At 35.2% G+C, this 23,071-nt stretch overlaps 1 protein-coding gene across 1 annotated transcript in view; it reads right to left on the bottom strand.

The window, feature by feature from the left end:
- Positions 1-1,128: 1,128 nt before the first annotated feature.
- Positions 1,129-23,071, bottom strand: part of GSPT1 (G1 to S phase transition 1) — a 24,809-nt gene continuing 2,866 nt past the window's right edge. The window contains exons 2-15 of the mRNA XM_009572511.1: positions 16,498-16,545; positions 16,052-16,093; positions 15,064-15,291; positions 13,983-14,016; positions 12,386-12,463; positions 9,893-10,073; positions 9,395-9,549; positions 7,820-7,960; positions 6,981-7,074; positions 6,555-6,635; positions 4,648-4,821; positions 4,108-4,197; positions 3,594-3,762; positions 1,129-2,866 (exon numbers count right to left, since the gene is read on the bottom strand). Coding sequence (XP_009570806.1) covers positions 2,814-2,866; positions 3,594-3,762; positions 4,108-4,197; positions 4,648-4,821; positions 6,555-6,635; positions 6,981-7,074; positions 7,820-7,960; positions 9,395-9,549; positions 9,893-10,073; positions 12,386-12,463; positions 13,983-14,016; positions 15,064-15,291; positions 16,052-16,073 — 1,500 coding nt within the window. The 5' untranslated portion in view covers positions 16,074-16,093; positions 16,498-16,545 and the 3' untranslated portion in view covers positions 1,129-2,813. The remainder of the gene's footprint in view (positions 2,867-3,593; positions 3,763-4,107; positions 4,198-4,647; positions 4,822-6,554; positions 6,636-6,980; positions 7,075-7,819; positions 7,961-9,394; positions 9,550-9,892; positions 10,074-12,385; positions 12,464-13,982; positions 14,017-15,063; positions 15,292-16,051; positions 16,094-16,497; positions 16,546-23,071) is intronic.

Genomic DNA, 23,071 nt, shown 5'->3' with positions numbered 1-23,071 from the left:
AGAATTATAATTTGTGTTTTTGTAAGTTACATCATGGCTATACACTTCAGCCATATCTACACTACAAACTTTGGCCAACAATCAGGGAGAATAGGTATGATCCTCATAAGTACCACACTGCACATACAGACTGCTGTAAATGCCATTATACTGGGGGAAGAAAAAAACCCAACTCCCCTCTTCCTGCAGAAACACGCTTACAGTTTTGCTGGTATGAGTTACATCCACACCAGGAGTACTCTGCCAGTATCACATGCTAGCATGGTTACACCGGCAGTGCTCCTAGAGTTCCTGTAGCTTCAATCCAACTTCTATTTCCCTTTATTTTTTTTCTTTTTCTTCCCTTCTCTCCTTCCTTTCAATTGTTGTGGTTGCACAGCTCCTTTATTTTTTTCATCTTCAAAGCAGCATATCACATGTTTTCACAAAAGGAAGTATTCAAAATGGTAATTTAAAAAAGTTTATTACATCAGTGAATCAGCAAATAGTATTTATTTCAAACAAAGCCACATTGTCTTTTTTTCTTCTTTCATCTAGATTTAGCTGTACTCAATAGTAGTAAAAATGGGACTCTAAAATGTAGAATGGAGATGAAATGAAAAAGTTGAGACGTAACTGGATTTATGGAAATGGTAATCAAATGCACTTAGATGGGATGAGCAATGGAAATGCTCAGACTTTCTCTCTACTGGTATTATTTCAACCCACCAGATGATTTTCAGTTTAATAATAAATACTCAGTCCAGCCTCAAAATAATGAAGTTTTAGAATCCCTCATTAAGTTTGCCTAAAAGTGGAAAAATTCTACTGGAGCGTCATGTAGCCTTGAGATGCATTTCAGTGCAAAAAACGTTTTAAAAGTTCTAACAATTTAGGAATCTAACTGTAAGTATTCTCCAATAATGATCTTTGCAAATTTCAAATCCATGAGCTTACTTCAAGAAAGCAGTCAGATATGTGGAAATCTTAAGTCAATCCAGAATATCAACAAGACAGTAAGTTTCCTTGGCTTTTAATTTCTTCATTAGTTTAAGATCCAAGGAACTGTGGGTTTTGTTCACTTGGTAGGGAAAAAAAAAAAAAGTTACTTTTAAACTCTAATTTACCAAAAAAATAAAAGCCCAGAGATTTGCAGACATAATAAAATTTATTTAAATTCCATGCATTACGGTAGCTACAAGTGTAGTCATATGAAACTGAAGGACAATAACTTCTTCTGTCCATACAATGTAGCTGTAAGTGAAATGAATGGGAGTTCCACAGTTACAAAGAAACAAACAAAACCAAAAAAAAAAATCCCAAAAAGGTAAATCTGTTTCAGTTTTGAGTTATCTGTGAATTCAAATACAGTCACTAGACTGTAAACTTTTGGGGGAGGAGATGGGCTCGCCACAATTGTACAACTGAAAATGTTTAGTTTAAGACATTCTGAAGAAGCTCTGAAGATACCTTTTAATACTTATTACTAATACTCTGGGAAATGAAAAAAAAATCTGTTAGCCTTCATCCTAATTGTTAGAATCAGGATAGCAATTGTAGACACTCCACTTTCAAAGTGCAGCTAAATAGGGGTTTATTATGCAGCTCCTTCAAGTTGTACTGAGTAAGCTTATTTTGAACCAGTTTTGCTTTAATTTCTCAAGAAAGACTTCACTGGTCCTCATAGGCTTACATTGCTTTTTGATATGCAAAAATTTACAGACTGTGCTTGATTCTGACCCTCCCATTTCAGTATGTGCAAACTCTTAGGGATTTAAATAGTCTCTCCCCCTCAGTTCAGACTGATCTTTAAAACAGCAAGGATTATCCAGCCCTCTAAATTAAAGACAGGGTGAACTGAGTAACTTACATAACTGGCACTTTTTAATTGGCCCAGTTCTCCCACAAAATGCAGCTCTTATAAATACTAATAGGCACTATTGCCACAAATTCTCTTATTTTTGGAAGTTTCACTGATTTACTGGTTGTTAGCATTTTCTGCAGTTAAGAATTTAATAATGCTGAATTTTTATAAAGACACAATACGTAGTTCTAGCCTTCAAAATTGACTTACTGTGTCTAGTAATGATGTTAAGTCAACCTAAATTTGCTGAAGATATTAACAAATGTAAAGCTAATGAAGGTGCCACATTTGCATGAATGTTTTTTAATTTTAAGAATGCATTCAACAAGGGAAGGGGCAAACCTAATTATTTTAATACAAACTTGGTTGAGTGCCCAATTGCCTCATTTAAAACTGTGTGTGTGGGGAGGCTGAGGAGTTTAGAAAAGTCGAAGTAACCAAATATCTAGGTTACTGGAAAGTTAAAAAGCTAATGCAACTGCGTTACATCCGGATAAAAAACATTATTCAAAAGCAATTCAAATACCGAAAAAGATTTCAAATTGAATAGTTTATTAACATGGTAGTCATCTTTGTAACATGTGCACACACACTCGCACACTCTGAATGATCTGCCTGGAAAAAAAGAGGTCTTAATATATATGCTGGGGAAATTAAACATTAAAAATCCTTTAGATTTTCATAATTATAGGCAATTATGTCCACATCACTTACAAAGCTATTGCCGAATCTTTCCAAGGAAGCAGAATTTGGGAGAAAAAAAAATTCTTTTTGGGAAAATTCAACAGTGGCATAGCAGAGCTCTCAATATGAGAAAGCTGACATAATGTGGACCTTTGCTGTGAAATTTGTCTTTGCAAAATATGGGGAGAAGTTTATCAATGGGCAGAAAATAAGAAGGCGGTGTGAAGTAGGCTTTTGCAGAGTCGATTTTCCTCACAGTATTGTGCGGGGTCATTGAGAAAAATGCTTAGTCCTTCTCTGGAACCAGTTTCAGAACTTTTCCAATTGCAATGGTCTTACCTAAACCAAGGAGACAAACAGTAGAGTTACATACATTGTGAAAAGAATGTATAAGTCTCTAACAACGTGAAAACTTTCCCCAAAAACACAGGCTCTCCAGAGTATTAGAAATAATACAGAGAATAAATTGTTGTATTGTAGAACAAAAGCACCAGTGTATTTTAAAAACAATAAAATCTTAAAAATACTAAAACTGCTATTCTCACAGTAAAGAATACAATGTGGATTGTGGAAAGCCTGCTCTATAAGTCATCTACGGAGAAGGCAAGGCAGAATCATTCTACCAGATCTATTTACTGCTTTTAAAGATAATGTATTTTAAATACATCCCACAAATCTGAGTTTTACCAGGGTGAGCATGAGTTAAAGCCCAACATACAATCCCCCCTTATCTTTTCTAACATTAGATAAAGAAACTATGGTTTTCATATTGTAGGTGGACATTCCACGATGCATTAAGAAAACAGTGCTGGTAATTTTTCAAATTCAACCTTTTGTTTCACAGTGCACATTTTTGTACATTATTCCTCTAAAATAAAACACATTTTGTTACTAGCAAGAATTCTGCACAATGACAACAATTCACTTAAATTTACTTTTCCATTGTTACCCAGACAGTGATTTCCACCAGATACCAACATTTTAATACCTCATTGCCATGCATGACCTCCTATTTCAAATAACTGTATTTTGCAGCAGTTAATAACTGTTGATCAAGCAGTCTTACCCTCATCTCTTAAGGTAAAGCGACCCATCTGAGGGAAATCTTTGAATGTCTCAAGGCAGATAGTTCCTGCTGTCCTTAAACGGGCAATGCATACTTGATCTTGTTTCACAAAACGGGGCCGTGTCTTACTTTTTTCTCCTGTTTTTTTGTCTACCAAGCAGATTAAGGCCTGTATAAGAAAAAAATTAATAGCTATGAGTGCTAAAATAACGGTTATTTTTCCTTTACGAACAAAACTGAAGTGGTCTAAGAAAGAAAATACTTAGAAATAAATTAAAAAAAAAAACTTCTAAGATTTACTGCATAAGAGAGTCAATCATGACTTACCACACCTTTCAGAAGGCTTATGCTAACAGTTACAGCCATTTTTGGATCTTACGGTACTGACCAAAGATTCCATTCCAGGCTGGAGCTTTGTTGCATTAGTTGCTCTACAGATGTACGTCATGACAGAACTCCTCACCCTAACAAGTGGATTGTCTATATTCACATCACAACTTAAAAGGACACTTACTGTTATCTCAACTTCTTCAATACAGGTGTGAATGTGCAGCACAGCATTATAACCTGGGCAGATAATGGATTTGTGCTCAATTATCACTATCTGTAAAACAATTAAAAATAAGTGCATTTTTCCTCATTTCAATTATAAAAGAGCACAGAATAACCAAATACAGAACTATATTAAAATGTATAGTTGAATAATACACACACAACAAATTTTTGTGGAAGAAACAAAATTTATAAGCACCTAAGTTGTTTATAATATGAAAGTATAAAATTGAAGAATTGGCCTGACAAGATCTTGCTTTCATGATAAGTATCTAAAACTTCATTGAGAAGTTACATTCAAAACAAACGATATTTTAAAAACTCAAATTAATGATGTCAGTGTGTTAGGTATATATGTTATTGTCAATTTAGAGATATGATAGTGAATAAGAAATCTGAACTGAAACTTCAAACTACAGAAGTTTCGATTTAGTGAAACACAAGCAAAATATTTTAATGCTTTTTACCCATCTATACAGCAATTAAATGCTAGTTATTCTACCTGGGCATCAAACGTGCGTCCAGAGTGACACAGGTTGTTGGGATCACAAAGAATAAATCCTGGAAGGATCTCTTCCTCTTCAATTCCCTTCAGTCTGATCTTTAGATTTTCACCTGGGGCTACTGAATCAGTTTCTACATCATCAGAAAGGATTCCAAGAACTTCCACATTGTGCTTAAAGAAAGCAAAAATGCAGTCTCTTGTGAATACTTTAGTCTGGTACAAAATCATTTTAATACAATAGGATTTAAATAAATAATTCCATTACAGTTTAAATTCATTATATGTGGTTCTACAAGCTTGAGAACATTTAAAATATTTGAATGGTGAGTTACTAATATTTAAAATTGCATATTTAATGAAAAACATCTTCTAATATAATTCTATAGTATATATTCAATGGAAAGCAAATTTCAAAAACATCCACTATTTCTCAAAGTGAAATGAGTTTAAAACTTATAAAGAGATGAGAGATACAATGGATGCGTATTATCTAAGAAGAATGCAAAAGCCACATTGTTATATAGACTCGTTACCTTCAAAATATAACAGTCTGAATATTAACACAATCCAGGAAATCCTAGAATCCCAAAATTCTACAAGATTTCCTGGAGAAGATGATAAAAATCCAAATGTATATTAATGAATGCTCTCCAAGCAAACACCAAAATATATTTCCTAATGTTCCTATATGTTGTAACCTCTCTTCTGATTTTTGTATCTTTACACAGTACTAGATAGCAACAGAAAATAAATATTGGAAAGGTAGAGAAGTTAAAAAAGGCATTGTTTCAGAAAGGGGTCTATTGTTCTGACTGAAGTTTCAGTTCAATCCTCATTAGCTGCTAAAGTAATAAAAAAAAAAGTGTGTCATCAAAAGCAGTGGCTAGTTATTGAATACAAATTCTGTAACAGTTTAATTAAAGCCCTTTACAGTTTATTAATTTCTCTTAATCAACCCCCAAATAACATGGGTGTCAGATGCGTGTCAAGCAGTTCTGTAAAAAGCCACTGCCTGTTAAATTAGCTTAAAAACTGAAAAGCATAATCTCAAACTGTTTAAGTTTAGTTTCAACTTTCAGCAGCTCTTGAGAAAGGTGACATAGAAGTCAATCTAATTTACGTACTTTGATTAGGAAATACCAACTTTCAGTAAGATGTAGATTTATTGTATATTTGAGTATTGAGACATTTTCTAGGGAACTACCTCAGCCTACAGAATTAGAAAAAGTGTGTCAGCTTAAATCAAAAAGACGTGAATAGAGAAGAACAATATTTCCAAACCCTTTTTGTAAGAAACCAATGGAAACAAACACCACCATTAGTTGAGTACACTACTCTCATCCACTGCCTCTTCCCAACTATTTTTTCCACATCATTCATTTTTGTATTTTCACATTCTTTAGGGCAGCACAATGATTCCAAATAGTGATCTTACATTACGGAACAGCAACCTACCTGCACAAACAACCTATTCTTAACTAAAGCAAACTTCAGGTCTTTCATTGGAACACACTGTGTACTGTTTGCATCCTTTAAATTTTTTCCTATTTCCCTTTAGGGAAAGGAAAAGGAAAAAGGAAAAAAAAAAAAAAGGAGAAAAGAAGGAAAGTTTTGAGCAATATTAACCCACAGCAGGAAAAAGGTTTTGTGGGCCAACTGTACAAATGCAAAGCAAAACACAGTTCAAATAAACTATGATGACAACCTGACTTCTGAATGCTAGGGAAGTAAACTATACAACCCCCTCCCCGCCGCCACCCCAAAACATCACCCATGTAAAGCATGAAAGCTTAGTTGTGTTCAATCGAGCAATAGAAAAATTTTCTGATTTAAAGTAATGAATATCTTTAAGAATCAAGCTCTTTTTCAGGATAGTAACATTTAATATCTAAACCTTACCATACCTTGTTTGGCATCATCACAAGCTGTTGTCCTTTACAAATAGAGCCCGACTCCAGCTTCCCAAGGACCACAGTGCCCATATCCTTCACAAAAAGAAATTATTTCAGAAAAATGTTTTCAATTTTTATGTAGAGTCTGCTCCATTTATGATTTAACTCTAAGTATGATTACTTAACCCTATGAAGTTATTTAGCACTGCTATACTTAAATGTTTTGGAAACTGTTCTCATGAAAGATTACAGATTTTAAGAGTCTCATATAATGCCAAAATTATTTACTTCTCCCTCCCTGCCTCTATTCTACAGTTGGAAATGTAGACATATCAAAGAAAAAAAAAAGATACCCTCTAAAAATACAGTAAGTAGTCCATTTACTGCTTTCTGAAAACAGTCCATTTATACTTTCGATCCTATTATTTTAATTTGTACCTTATATTTATCCACAATTGGCAGCCTGATTGGTCCATCAACTGAACGGTTGAAGTTTGGCAAATTATCCAGGTATGGAATAAATGGTAATCCACTAAAAGAGCAGAAGACATTTGTTTCAATTTCATGAGCACCCTTCTATTTAAAAATTACTCAGAATGGATAAATGCAGTCCAACAAAAGGAATTATTTTCATTCTGTCACCATTAGGAACAGTGACCTCCAAGACAATTAAATCTATCATAACATCCCATTATTAGTGTCCACTTCACCCTAGCTAACATGTTAATATGCAGGAAGTGCACGTAGTTTTTAAGTTATGTTACAGGCATATTTTACACAAATTACTCCTTGCTAGATGTGTAGTATGTTTTGGAAATACAAAACCATAAGCTGGGTCCAAACATGATTTTCATTAATACGTTTTAACTGCCATGAACAATATTGGAAAACATGACATCCAATGAGAGACACGGCTTCTCACTAATTATAATACAGATTCAAGCAAACTGTTCACATCAAACAATTACTCATTCTAGCAACATGTCAACTACAGTATCACTGAAAAATTCAAGGGCTAGTATGGCACTCAAAGTCACAAAGCCAAAGAATACTGCTAATACTATTACAGAGTCTGCTAACTTTAATCTTCTGCAGTTAGCAAATGCTTTTATTTGGCTCATTGCTTGGCTGAGTTCTTGGTTCCCTGATTGTATTTCCTCAAGCACTGTAGAACGCAGCCAGAATATACCACGCTATACTTCTTCCTAGCTTCACTGTAGCATTTACTTTTATTGAAATATAGCAAATATCCAAGTTGTTCAATTTAAGATACATACATATACCAAGGACAGAATTCTGACTGTTCTTTAAGGTTTGCTCCAGTCAGTCCTGAGCAGGGCATGAAATGAATATCCTTTTTGGGATTGAAGCCAACTTTCTTCAAAAATGGCACCAGTTTCTCTTTACATTCCTCATATCTATTAAAATGACAAGCAGATCAAGATAAGTTTCAATTATTCCAGCATGACATAATACTGTGCTTTAGAAAAAAAAAAACCAGCAAACCCCACAGACATTTAATTTTCATCAGTTAAGTTATTCTGTGAGCAGCAAGCCAACCTAATAAAGCTTAGTGGCCTATTTGCATCTTCTCCCCAATCTTCCAGCACAATTTGATATTGTCCATTCCCCGTCATTCCTCTGCTCCATAAAGCATCATCTGTTTTCTCCATATACCTCAATTACTGGGCTGGGTAAGCAGCAGCATATGCTATATCTGCTCTTAGCAAGAGATCCAGGCCAAGATAGCAGGACAGACCAAACAGACAGCTACTGAGGTCATGCTGCAGGCTTTCACTTTAGTGGTGGCTTGGTCTCCTTCAATCTCCTACATAATTTCCTACGACTTAATGCTGTTTATTTCTATTACAGTTCTTCCCCTCAGTCAGTTTCAGCTGAGTTCAATAATGTCAGAAGGCTGGGGCAGGACCAAGACAGCACAATTGGGCACGCCTTATTCTCTTAGTAAACCAGGCTGATGATGTAAGGTTGCATAGCCCCTCATAGCTTTCCACAAAAACTTTCACGATTCTTGACAGCACAGCAAGTTCTCAAAAAACTCTTCTTATTACACTGCAGAAGAAAACTGTATCCCGTCATTACACAAGTATCTCTAGGGAAGGACTAAGTTACACTTTTCAGCATCCAGCTTAAAGGGGTGAGAAGAAAGATGTGACAGAAGCCATAAAAAGACTTAAGTTTTGACACTTACTAAAGTGTTTTAACTTTTCTAACATTTGAGCATTAAGGCAGAAAAGAATGACTTAATCCTTTTTATTAGTTATTTAAATATTACATACTGACTTTCTAGTTATTTTTATCTGGCTTGTATCATCACAAGATTCCCTCCCTCTCCCCTTCTCAGACTGTATTCACAAACCACTTCAATATATTATTTGCTTATTCAATTCAGCTGATCATAAAAGAACAACTCCAAATAATACGGGGTGGACACAAGGTGAACAGGATAATGCTGTTCTCGACAAAACTAAGCAGAAATGTGGCCAAGCAATCAAGGATCTGGCAAACTAAATTACTGAAAATAGATTCACTTCCTTTTAGGTTCAGTATAAAGTTTCCAAGTCAACAATTAAACTATGTTAGAATGCATGGATTTGTTAGATATGCCTGCACAGATCCAAACAGTTGAAAGTGAATGTTTTAAAGTTGTGTAGAACTTCAAGCTTAGTTGAGAGGCACTGTCTTAGGCACTATGCTTCTGTTTTTCCTGCAATTTTGATAATCTCTGTCTTTAGTCCACCAGTCTACCATTCTTTCACCAAAAATGTGATGCAAAAAATTGCTTTACTTAGGAATTATTTTATTTCAGTATCTTTTAATATTAAACTCACCTTTCATTACTCCAGTTTACTGTTGGATCATCCATTTTATTAATAAGAACTATTAAATGTTTTACACCTGCTGTTTTTGCTAACATGGCATGTTCTCTTGTTTGTCCACCTTTCTCAAATCCAGTTTCAAACTCTCCTTTTCTTGCGGAAATAACCTAATTAAAAATACACATTTTAATAAAAGTTCTACAATTCTCTCAACAGAACAATTGACAATGGGTAATATTGCCTTATTAAAAAATAACTTTGGGTAGTCAAAACTGGTAAAAGCTTTCAAAATGCACTGGTATATCCTCAATATTACCCATTCGTTTCTGCACTGACATACATAAAAATCACATGACACCTGTGGACTTTTATGAAGCTGTTAAGTTACTCCAAAAACCACTCAACTTGAAAATTTTGCCTGCTGTAACTAACCAAAAGAGTAAACAAGAAAAAAAAAAAATCATTAATTCCACAGTATATCCAAAATAAAAGAATCTGATTTGTCCTTACCAGCACAGCAAGATCAGCTTGAGAAGCTCCACCAATCATATTTGGAACAAAGCTCTTATGTCCAGGAGCATCTAGAATAGTGAAGTGTTTCTTCTCAGTTTCAAAATAGGCACGACCCACTTCTACTGTTTTACCTTTGTCTCGTTCTTCTTGGTTTGTGTCTAAGGCCCATGAAAGGTACCTAGAAAAAAAAAACCAACCCAAATATTCTATTTTTGTATTAATTTTTACTAAATTTATGTATGATGATTTTTCACCATAAAATGTCTTTTTTTTTCTGCTCAACTATTCTAACCACCTCAGCATTACTGAACTTAAGCATTTCCAAGACCAATAGTGACTTTTTATTGAATGTTTTGTGTATATATAGTGAGCTGTAGTGCCCAGTGCTAGCTCTCCCTCACATACTTAGAAGGATGCAATTCTAAGAAAAAAATCTTCAATTACTAAGTTCTCCAGGTATGATCTAATCTCAAATACTTTAAGCTTTGCCTCAGTTTGAAAAACACCTCTGGATCAAATACAAAACAATTCCTCTTTCTCAGCATAATTAACTAAAAAATTAGTTCTGATTTGCACATATTCATATTATGACAACTATTATTATTAGTTCTCATTTACTTGCACATACTAAATAGAGGTTGGCTATGAAACAGACACCACCTTTATTCATCCTATCTTTGATACTTTGATCATATCAACTGTTGTCCCCTCCTAATTATATTTTATCCCATTGGCCATTGACAAACAAGTTAGATTTAGACAGAAGAACTGAAATTTCAAAAAAAGATTATTTAGCTCCTTCAGGTTTTGTGAAAATTGGTGAATAGAAAGGAGAGAAAAAATATTAATACTCTCACTAAGGAGAAAAAAAGTAGCAATAACTAAATTGAACTGCCTTTACATACCAATATTTTTCACCATTAACAGCAGCTTATAAAGAACTTTAGCTTGTCTTTCGTATTGACTGGATAATGTCTGAAAAGACACTGCTAACTCAGCTGACCAGTGATCAGGAAGGGAGCATCAGGGACTATTAAACACAAAGATGTCCTTTCCAGCTCAAGAGGTTCCTAAGTCAGAGAAAGCACTTAACATTGGGAATTATGGATATATAAACACAGTCTTCCCCAGGCAGTAGCGATTTGTCACTGAGCGAGAACTAGATAGCATGCTAGATGGCTTTTGGTTTGTACCAGTATGTGTGCTCCTATGTGTTGTAATCTTCACCACAGCCCGTGTTTCTGGAAGATTTCAGCCAAGCCAAAGGTCAGGTTTTACTCAGCTAACAAGAGTCAAACAGGAATTTATGCGTGGTAGCTGGATGGAAAAGACCTTTTTTTTTTGAAAGATGCATTTCTGACTGAAATGTCAACCCTGCACTACAGTATAGAATTTTCTGAATCACAAAGTAAAACTGTTCAAATTTCGAGACTCTCAACACGTGAAGTGAGCTAACAAGATCTTTGATAATGACACAGAGGTGCATCATACTTTCTGTTGTATATCATGACATATTTTAAAGAATAAAAATAGCATTCAAGGAGGCACTTCCTGCAACTCCCTCTCTAAAAGAGGAGAGGGAAGAGGAAATCTGTTTTTCAAGCTGTCCAGGGTTTTTGAGGAAGGTCCTGAAATATTTATTACTATGGTCAACTCCCAACAGGTGGATGATGCTTGCTCAATAAAAAGAACGTATGTCGCCCTCTCTCACACATAATACAATTAGATCAGGTCAATGCCCATCCCTTGAGTGCTCTATTGCTGCTCTACCCCTACGGAAGTCTTCAGCTGTTTCTATTCCAGAGCCCTTTGAACTCCTATTTTCCTCCACCACAGCCAAAAATGGAAAGTTTCCAAAAGGAAAATCAATTTTCCAGGAGTTGTTTGAAGGAGAAAGCAGACTGCTGTATGTGCTGTATATACACACACACATACACAAAACCAAAAACCAATCAAACAAAAGACAACAACAAAACCCAAAGCAAACAAGAGGCCCGCAAAAAAATCCACACATGACAGCAGCATCGTCTTGCCTGGAGGAAACTTAAGAACTGCGGACCCTATCTTTATTCTTATAAAAATGAGATATAAAGGTGACAGCCAAAACTATTCACTCGCTCTCTGCTCATGTCTGCCAAATGCACAGCTTTAATCTCTGTCCCTTAGATATCTCTCTGCTGTTTACAGGTGAAAGACATACAGATAGAATGACCCCAAGAGCTGCCTGAGAAAAGCATCTGCCTTGTACTCCTTTTTACCAACTAGGTTTACCAAAGCATCGGAGCAGCAAAACCTGTTCCAATGTATCGGACTGTTTCGTATAGTTTTTGTTAAAGAAGTACTGGAGGAAAACAAGAGATTCCTCCCCCCACACTCAAAACCCATTCCAGCAGGAAGCCAGTGCTATAGGGACAGAGACTAAAAAACAGTTTCCCATTTTCATTACAGTGCAAAGAGAAAAGCACACTATTATCTTCATTAAGTTCATACCATGTTTCTCTGTTTTTTTCTTTAGCTTCTCTTTCATATTTTTCAAGTGTTCTTTTGTCAACCATTCCTGTCAAATACCTAAGAAGGGGTGGAAAAAAAAATAGTGCAATTTTACATAAGCAGAAACATAGTTCCAAATAGTTAAATACTTATACAGATCCCTACAGATTATTTTGAAAAATTGGAACAGCCTGATGCGAGCAGCAGTGGATTCTTTTCTCCACAAAAAGCCACACCATTATCTGGTATGTAAAAGTACACCAGTACCACTTTAGTAGAAGTATGAGGAATGTCTTTTTTTAAACCTAATTGTAAAATGTTCTGCAGAGGCAAGTTTTGAAAAGGAACTACATCTGTTAAGTCTGTTTCTGAGACTAATCCAATATTTCAAAATTAAGTAAAAATTGTGATAGGAGAATTTTTCATATACACACATACACCATTTCTGAAATATAAAGAAAATTATTTTTGGTTTCAAGTCTTTTTAGCTAGAACAAGGAAACGGGTATTTTAAGAGAGATCTTTCAGTTATGAGAAGAAGCGAGTAGTGTACAGTTTTATTACATTAAAACTTCCATGTTTTTCCCTCAGATATTTCTACCTCTACCTGATCTTCTAGTAACAGTAATCTACTTAGCTTATAAGGAAAATTAATGATAACAGTAAATAAAGGGTTAATGACAAAGTTGGTACAAGCACCCAATTCCCCCCCTCCTCTTACAACACAGGGATATTCTGCAAAAATTAAAGACCACAAAAAGCTTTCGGAACATAACACATCGGTAGGAGTGTTAAGAATAGGCATCTCCTTGTACAAGGAGAATACTCAGACACATCAGATAAAATGCTAATTTGCTCTAGTATGAACTACAAGGTTAAATGTAGCATGACAATTCCAACATTCCAGTTTGGTGAAAACAAAACAAGATGAAAATGCCAAGACAAAGACCTCCCACTTTTGCTGAGAATATTATTTTAAAATCACAGAAATACTTTGCATCAGCAGGATAGCATTTATTTCTTCATGTACTACTTTCCTTTTTTTTTTTTTTTAAACAAACTGTATGATCTAGCTGCATTTATTTAACTTTTGTCTCAAAAATATTGCAGTCTTTAGATACTGTTTCTAAAATAGACTTAAAAGATTAACTACTATAATTTCACATTTTGAAATCAATTTATGCCTGACAATGTTAGCACCAGGGAATAAGGATATTCAATTTTTTTTTTTAATCTTCACAAAAAGGACGAAGTTTAACAAAGCGTATAAAGCAGTTTCAAATAGCATTTTAAAATGACGAAGAAAAACAGAGTCATGTTCTAAGAAAGGGATTCAGTTTTTTTAATTTACTACTGTATGCTTTTGCATAATTGTTTCCATTACGTAAGTGAAACTCCTATAGCAGTAAGATTATATCTGCTGGAATTAAGACATTCCAAAGTCAGTAAGTAACTAAATTGACAGGGAGAGTAACATTTTATTATAAAAATATTAATCTATGCTGATTAAAGCCATAAAGAAAATATTATTCATTTTAATGTATTTTTAATTCACAAGAAAGAACAGCAAATCTAAAAATTTTAAGATTTTCCTTACATTATTTGTCCTCCAATAGTTGACTTGCCAGCATCTAAAAAAAAAAAAAAATTTAAGTCATTCACAATTTGAAAGAAAATCCTAGAAAAAGAAGAAAACAATTATGAACATCTAATTTATTTCCAAAGATATATTTTTTAATTGTAATCTAAGTTTTTTGAAGCATCTCTCAGCTTCCCTTGTTTCCATAATAATTAATTGTCAATTCAATTACACTGAATTTTGAAAATTCTATTTTCATACATATAAACTTGGCATTATGCATTAAAAAAAAAACCTCAACAAGCAGTGATCCAGCAAAAGTGTGGGTTAAGAGTGTGGGAAGCTCTTGCAAAAGCCCTTTCTCTGCTTCCTTGCTCCCTTGTCCCTAACTTCTGCAGGCTGCTTTTCAATATTGGGATGTACCTCTGCCCACTGCCTTTTTACTTTGTGTGACTCCATCCTGAATTTATCCGAGGACTAAGTTACAGTACTTAAGGTGATAAGAGACTATAGAAAAGTACTAAAGAATTTACTGTAAAACTTGTGATTCAGTAATTCTTCTGTACTTTTGACACCACTTAAGATTTTTCTGAAGCTTGTTGAAACTATTCAATTGGGACATTTTACTATAAATGCTTCTTTTAACCCTGAACTTTGTTAATCTATTGTTTACAGCTCTAGAATTTTTAATATTTTGAATAATAATTTTTGAATTTAAAAACAATTAATAAGAACCCTCTGAAAATATTTAAAACAAGCAGAAAAGGAACACTGCCTTCTGATTTTGTTCTTTGGATCATAAACACAGATATGTCACTTAAGCACTCAATAGAGCAGGTACTTGAGAAATCACGAACATGGACACTGTTGTGTCCAAGAGAACACAGGCACTCTAACCTTGGCACTCTACCCCTGAAAGACCTTCTTTAAGTTTTTTAATTTTTCCAGAGCAGCTTCATTAGAATGAATGCTCCTATTAACCTCAAGACTCGGTGAATACATACATCCCTACAAAGAGCAGGATTAATTTCTAATCCTCAAAGTTCTAGATAATACACGACACAAAGATCCAATTAATTCACATTCACTTACAACTTACCTACGTGCCCAATGAATACTACATTTACGTGCTCTTTTTTAGGAGCACCTGGCGGTGCTACAACAGATTTCGGTTTTGGTATTTCCTCCTCCTCTTCCATCATTTCCTGAGCGCTTTCTTCAGAAGGCCCTGCATCCCCTGCGGGACCACCTCCTAGCTCTGCTTCACTTGTTTCTTCTTTGTGGTCCCATGATTCTTCTGGGGACATTTCTGTCTCTCCATTTTCCACTAAAAATTAACCAGTTATATATATTCAAATAGATAATGAAATTAAAATCAATGAATATGGAGAAAAGCCCCTGCCCCGAAGATGCAATCAAAAGACTACAACTATCCAGTCTGTTAATGTCTTCCTATATAAAAATGGGCAACCGCTGATTGCTTCTGAAATGATTATTACCAGGAGCTTTCAAACTAGCTTGTGTGCTGACATCGGAAAACTATGATTCACAGGGATTAAGAGACTTCTGTTTTAGCAAGGCAACAATTTTACAAGATAAAAACAAATCTGAAGATCCACTCAGACCATCATGCTGGTCTGAATCCACCGACAGACACATACTACCATATGTTTAGAAAGAAAAGGAGAGGGATAATGGTTTAAGTTCTCCCAAAAGCCATACAAATACAAGGAGAAAGATACAACTTCCGTGTTCTGATTGCTCGTATTACTGATCACTTTAATGTTTTTTTGTTAATTACATTTCACACATATTAATGGTACTACTTTGAAATACGAAATTATTTTTTAATAAAGCACTGATGTTTTTTCAGTGTCCAAGTAATACAATTGCACCTGTCAATGCATACTAGTGTTCAATTACCTCTTTCCTAATCTAAATATAAAGACACAACGAAAACTACTAAGGACCAAAAATGCAAAGGTTCAATAAGGTATTATTCAATTTTGTTTGCAATGATTCAGCAAAAGCACTATAGTAGGCTTTTATAGTACTATCATAGTGAAATGGAACAATTCTCATCTTACCAACAGATTCTGAAATTTCCATGTTAACAGCAGCATTTGAACCTAGGGAAAAGAAAAAAAAGGAATCATTAAGGACACATATTTACCATGATAGTATCAAGAACAAAGAAAAACGGAGTGACTAAATTAATAAAAGGATAGTTCAGATGTTTGGGCACTTGCCAATGCTATTTAATATACAGATTCAATTTTTTAAATTCTGCTTCATGCAAGCTTTATGACCTTCAATAAACCACTTGGTCTTTATGTGCCTTGCTCAAATGGCTATAAAATTGTACATAACCACAGATAACCACGCTGCCTTAAAATAGTGGTATGAAGGTAAAGAGAATGAAGATTGGAAAAGGTTCATAGAGATTTTTAAAAAGGAGATTCTTTGTAATAATTTTTTTAAAACCATGTTTAATGGATCTGCATTGCATACCGTCAGAACAGAAAACAATTACCTTCACAAGAGGCTGTCTGCTCCTCTGGAGAAGTCTCTACAGGTGCACCTGCAGAGAAAAAAGTTTACCTTTTAAAATACACTGATGTAACCAATTTCCACACTTAGGCATAAAAGACCATCTCCCAGCTTTATTGCGAGAAGTGTATTTAAGAAAAAACACCTCCTCTCCCCCTCCCCCCCAAACAGTACTAAATATAGCCTCCAAGCACAAATACTTCTAAAGAACACTGCCTAAAAGCTGTGAAAATAATACACCAGTTCTAAAAACAGTTCAGTTTTTTTCCCCACAAGGAAAGATATACTTAAAGCAAGGTTTAAAGGCAGCAATTTTTCTATACATAGTATTTTATCTGCCCATCCTTTTTGGGCATGCTGGCTATTTTAAGTGTTAGTATCTAACTGGTGTTTAAAAGTGTCAAACCAGTTTAATTGTATCCAAAGAAACAATGTGTGTGTGGTGTCACAACTGTACGGAAAGGTTCTGCCAGTTTCAGCTTATAGGCATACCTACAATGCTATTGTTCCTCAATTTTACTTAAGCATTGAGTAGAAAATTGAAACAAGCTATTAAAAATAAATTCTTAAGATCTTCTGTAGTTACTAGGGTCAAGAGATGATAAACTCATTCACACGCCTGGTAAGTTTGCCAATCCTCTTAAACACCATAATATAGTCACATTACTCGGAGGGCAATCTCACCAGTCATGTGCATATCAAAGCCACAAGGATGTTTTTTGGATAGATCACTCAACCTTCTCGCACACTAAACCATAGTACTAAACTATATGCTGAGGTGTAACTAATTATTAAACCTACTAAGAGTGATACGTTCCAATTAACAATTACACCAGTCGATGTTTCAGGACATTATTCCACATGATGAAGGGCCCTTCTATAATTATCCCTAAAACCTTAACCTATTTAGTTTTCTCTTGGTATAAATTCAACTTCATAATTCTTTGAAACAAGTTCATTATCTTATATTTTTCAGCCACATACCAAATTCATACCCTCTATTTAGCTGTACTCCAGCTCTCCTTCAATCCCATTTAAAAAACACAGATCTTGGAGCATTACTTGCTCTATATGCATGATGGGACCTAAAGATAAAACAAATCCCCTCAAAAGAACAAAAACATACAGAGAAGGACCTGATTCTAAGCCTCTTTGCTTTCACGCTGTTTGTGTATTTGCTGCAGACTTCTATAAACTGGAGCAGTGCTGCAAAAGCTGGAAGAGGGCCAGCGGACAAAGCTTGCAGGCAGGGTGAATGTGGGTCACAGCACAACACCCAGTGACCAGCAGCAGTGGAGGGGGCACAGCAACACAGAAGAGGAAACTGTTCTGAGCCCTACGCTCCTGTGTTATATCATACATGATCTGCACTCCAGGGTGCCAAAATCACAGGAACAAAACTTTAGAGAATGATTTAATATAGTAAGTAAAAGTATAAAAATAGAATACCTTAAGATTCCTTGTAAGAAATGATATATTACTCCCATTTGAGAGCTGGAAAAGACTCACATCAGCCCATTTACGAGTGTGGTAAGCAGGTGGCACAGAATCGAGGTATGAACCTAAAGCCTCCGTTTTGTAACACATCAGAAGACTGTTGGCTATTTCACACATGCTATGCTTGGGATGCATAAATATTTTCATTACAAGATAATTTCAACAAGCTTTTGATTTCACTCCTGAAGTTTGTCGATAATGAAAAACATATTAGACGAGTATTTATGCACTTGCCTTGAAACAGAAGCTCTCCAAGTGGTTGAAGAGTTATTTAACTCCTTAGAAATACATTGCCAATCAACAGGATTCATAATAAACTCAGTTTTTACTTTCTGGTCTGTAATACAGCAGGCATACAGACAGGAGAAAGAAGTTTCTTCACAAATAACAGCCCTAGTGCATGTATAACTATTGAAGCTCCACAGAGGGAGCTGGTCTGACCAAAAACTGAACTAGCAAAGAACCTACCAGCTTTCGGGTGGATTAGCACTCTGAAGCAACGTATGAGGTGGGTGGAAAAGCACTACTTGTGCCATGGCAGAGAGGACAGAAAGGCAATCTCAGAAATTCAAGGAAAAACACTTTACCTTTAAGTTTCACTTCTGAAACACCTAGGGAATCTTTGGATCACATGAAAAGGAGATGACAATCCTGAATCTAGTTGAGATTGGCTTACTACCTAGGACTCAATACTGGATTAGGACATGAGAAGAAGTCTAAACTCTGCACTGTCCCTGTGGCAAAATGCTTGGACAAATCCAGTGAACTGAAGTAACTTTGCTTATTTTGCCCACGAGATAAAGACATTGTAACAAAATACTTTTAAAGGTGAAGTAAACTGAGAAAGGTTGTAAGTAGTCCTTGTTAACTTATCCTGATCTCTCCAAAACATTGAAGTAGGTACGCGAAGTTTTTCATTTTTTGTTTTCTGGAAGTCAGAAACTAACAACATTTATGGTTAACATAGTTTACTATTATTGTAAAAACATCACATACAGCAAATTAAACACAAATTGGAAAAATCTGTAACACATTTCAAGGTCAGTTTGAGAATTCTAGGTCCTCATCTGAGAAAATCATTCAGATAGGAATCTTGTCATGAGAGGGATTCAAAATGTAGTTTCTATGAAATCTGGTTTTAAAGTCAGAACGTGTCTTAAATGATGCCAAATCTTTAAGTAATGCTTCAAATCCTTGGATTTACACACGATAAACAACAATTAGATTTTACATAGCATCCTCCATCTCTCCTCAAACTGTAAGTCAAGAACTGTTGTTGCAACGTTATTCACTGTACTACATGAGGTGAGCTGTTTATCTTTAGTCCTCTTGAACATCAGAGCCCTAGGACGTATTTCGGAATATCTTTGTTGTCAACGCCAAATGCAAAAACGGATACACATGCTGCATTTATCTACTGGTAGATCATCAGACAAGGGCACTATGTAATTCAGAGTCTTGTCTGAATAAGGTAAAAATTATTTTTCTTTTTTTTTTTTTTTAATATAAAATTCACTGGAGGAGCATGCATGTTCCCAATAAAGAGTCCAAAATTGCACAACTTTTAAAACATGGTGATTGGTCTCTTTAAAATACAGCTAATGTTCTAAAGCAATACTGCAAGACTCCAATCTGCCTATGTCATTCACACGGCATTCTACTACAGCTGATGAGTTTGTTGCATATTACATCAAGTTTTGTACTTGCATGCATTTTTCTTGTACAATAACTAAAGCTGCACAAGTAGAACAAATTAAAAATTACCATTCAACTCTGAAAATATTGCTTTAAAACAGCATAAGCCAGGAACTTCACAGCGTTAACAGTTTAGAATGCTTGTACAGAAACAATAGAAAATTGCTTTATAATTAAATTTATATCAGAATGAAAAAAGATTATCATATATAGAACAGGTATAGCTGGTAAACCGGGAATCAATATTAGAAAAACTACAGTTAAAATACAGCATTAAAGTCAAATTCAAGTACTAAGCAGCAATGACAACTTCCATCTTTACGTTGCAGTATTTACCAGATGCACAGAATACGCTGAGAGATGTCTCCGCAGAAGCAGATACTACTATTCAGCGGTTAACTAAAGGTAACAGAAGCAGTTACCTGAGCCACAATGCAAATGCCTTCACAGAACTGATCAGAGGCCATAATTTGTTGCTATGCGTGGCAGCACTCACAGCTCCCAGCCTGCTCTGCTGCTGGAGTGGTAAGAACCTAGACAGTACTGGTACCTGACAATTGAGTAGCCTATGGGGTTAATGAAACTGTTTGCACAACAGAGCATAGAGAGAGATTAAAAAAAAAAAAAAGAAAAAAAAGAAAAAAGGCAAATTCGGTTTGAAAGAAGCGTCTTATCTATAAAACTTAGATGGTCTGTACAGTGAGTTTGTTGTTGCTCCTCCAATACAGCTATCAAGTTCCTTCACAGGAATTCCTGGAAGGCTGAAGAGTGAAGAAATACACAACACCCACCTTAGGATTCCCATCACCTTTTCATATGTGTGTTTTGAATACCTGAATTCAGTACACATTTACACAACAGTCATATAGTCTCAACAGTTTTCATAAATTACATAACAGATGTTTGCCCCCTTTTTTTCTTTGAAACGAAAGCATAAAGGGAATTACACCAGAGTAAAAAATAAAGGTCCGAGTCAAACACACAGAGCATGAGAATCAGAATAAAAAAAACCCCAAGACATTCTTATTTAACAAAAAACCACAAAAAATTACTTTAAGCACAAATAAGTGCTAGAGCTAAACAAAGTATTTCATATTCAATATTTTAAAATATACAGAAAGAAAAGGTTTTCAGGAGTTCACTGTAATTAAGGCAGTTGTTTTGAAAGTTAACTTTAACCCAAAATTATTTTCTTCTTGTCTCTGCCCTGCTTCATAGCCTATGCTCTAGCTTCACCAGTGGACACAGAGATGTATATCCAGTTTTTAAAATGCACCAATGTAAGAGCAGCTTTAATAGTTTTACCATGACTTCGTAAAATTCACAAAAAAATTAGCACTTGCTTTGTATTCATAGGATTTTACTACATTGTTAACTTAGTAAAAGATCCACCTTTTTCCTTCTACAGTAAGGACACACCTTAAGTTTATCTTATCTAAAACCGACATGCTTCTTCACAACTAAGTCTAAGAAAGCTTATGGGGATTTTCAGAGAATATAATGAAAAACCCTCTTCCTTAAAGCCAAGTATTTGTGTGCAGTTGGTAACTTGATTTTAGAGACAGATAGTAAAAAAATCAAGCTCCGTATTAGACCAGTTAAGGATTCCACACTCTAACAAAGATCTCTCATAAACCAGTAGGAATAGAAATGAAAAACAAACAAATAAACAAAACAAAACACAACCTAAGCACCCCATGGATTTTTTCAGCAGGTTAAGCTCAGGATATTAACATTTACACATAAAAGAGTAAAATTTACACATAAATTCTCAGACTGTTCTAGACAACACATTTTTAATATTGCATCACCTGTCCTAAACCAACTTTTTTGTACTGAAATTCAATCAGTGTCATTTTCATATAGATCTCTTCAAAACACAGTCATAAATTTCACTGATTAAATTTTGACTGCTTTATTTCTTCATAATAAAAAGCCAAAATAAAACCATTTTTCTATCTCAGCTTCATACAATCAGCTGCTTCTTTTGCTTGTGTATCTCTCATCGCAAAATAGGAGAGAAATCCCAAAGTTCTGAAAATGGAATTGGAAAACCAGATTGCTAATATAATCCAAGAATTATCCCAAATTATTTTCGTGTTCATTTTGATAGAGCAATCAAGTTTTAAGATAACATCATGCTTTCAAATACGTTAAATCAGTAGTCCAAATCAGGGTGCTAAAAACATGGTCAGCAGACTGCACGTAGACTCCAGGACAGTTCATCTAGTCCACAGCCGGCTCCCAGTGGTCTGTCTTTTATTGGAGTCATGCAAAGGCCACAAGCATGATGAATTATTCTAACAGGAGCAACACAATCCTGGCTACCTTCCTGGGGACAGTTCAGATGTAGACAAAGGACATCTGTGTAATACATTGGCACCTTGACTGCACGACACAGGTATATTATATCTGATCATCTAGCAAGTCAGTGCCAAGACATACAGCCTTTCTCTGCACTGACCATTTTAAAAGAGGTTGTGCAGCTCATCATCTAGAGAAGCTGATACAGAAGAACACTGCTCTAGATAGTCAAGTGATGACTCAAATAAGATTTTTTTGATAATAAGAATTTATACCATATACTGGCATTCACAATACGACACTGATTTGCTGTCATGTAAGCAGTTCAAGTTTACAGTTATGAAGTATTAACAGTAGCGTTACCAACACCCTACTTGTGAGGAAATCATCAGCATGTGGCTATTCAAATGTCGATATGAGTAAACCATGCAATCCTTTAATATGATAGCTTCTTGAATGGTGGACTCGTTTTAGACAAACAAGACCTTCTTAGCAGGTTTGTATGCAAAGTGAAGTCTCCTAAGGACTGAAATTATTGAAGAGTCTCAAAATAGAGTCTACAGAGAATGGTGTAAAACAAGAGATGACCAGTTTTGGGGAACACAATGATACAGATAACTCATCATCCTACTCTGGAAATGATAGGCTTCAGAAATGAAGCAGAAGATCTTGAAACTCCTTCTTTTGTTTCTGATTAGGGGCGGGGGGAGGGAGGGGAATACATGGATGCCCCAGCTAGCTACAGGTCAAGAAAAACAAGGGCAGGGAAAACCAGAAAGATAGGTGCTATCTCCATTTATTTACAGCATTTGAAGGCTGAGGATGTCAAGCTGCTTGAACATAACTATTTCAAAAGTTACTACTGCAGGGGAGTGAGGATATTTAGGGAGTGAAGCAATCTAAAGGGCACTGAATCTTAAGCCAGATGTTTGCTTGGCTCAAGACTGTAGGTGCAAGTTGTCTAAACTGTAGTCGTTAACAAATATGTTCAGGAATTTACTTGAAGTGGTCAAGAGAGCTATTAAATGAAGCAGTAGCACTAATACCACCACAAGGATAAA

Source organism: Fulmarus glacialis, unplaced genomic scaffold, assembly GCF_000690835.1.
Source record: "Fulmarus glacialis isolate BGI_N327 unplaced genomic scaffold, ASM69083v1 scaffold48070, whole genome shotgun sequence".
In the NCBI taxonomy this organism is placed as follows: Eukaryota; Metazoa; Chordata; class Aves; order Procellariiformes; family Procellariidae; genus Fulmarus; species Fulmarus glacialis.
This window is presented reverse-complemented; position numbering and strand designations above follow the sequence as displayed.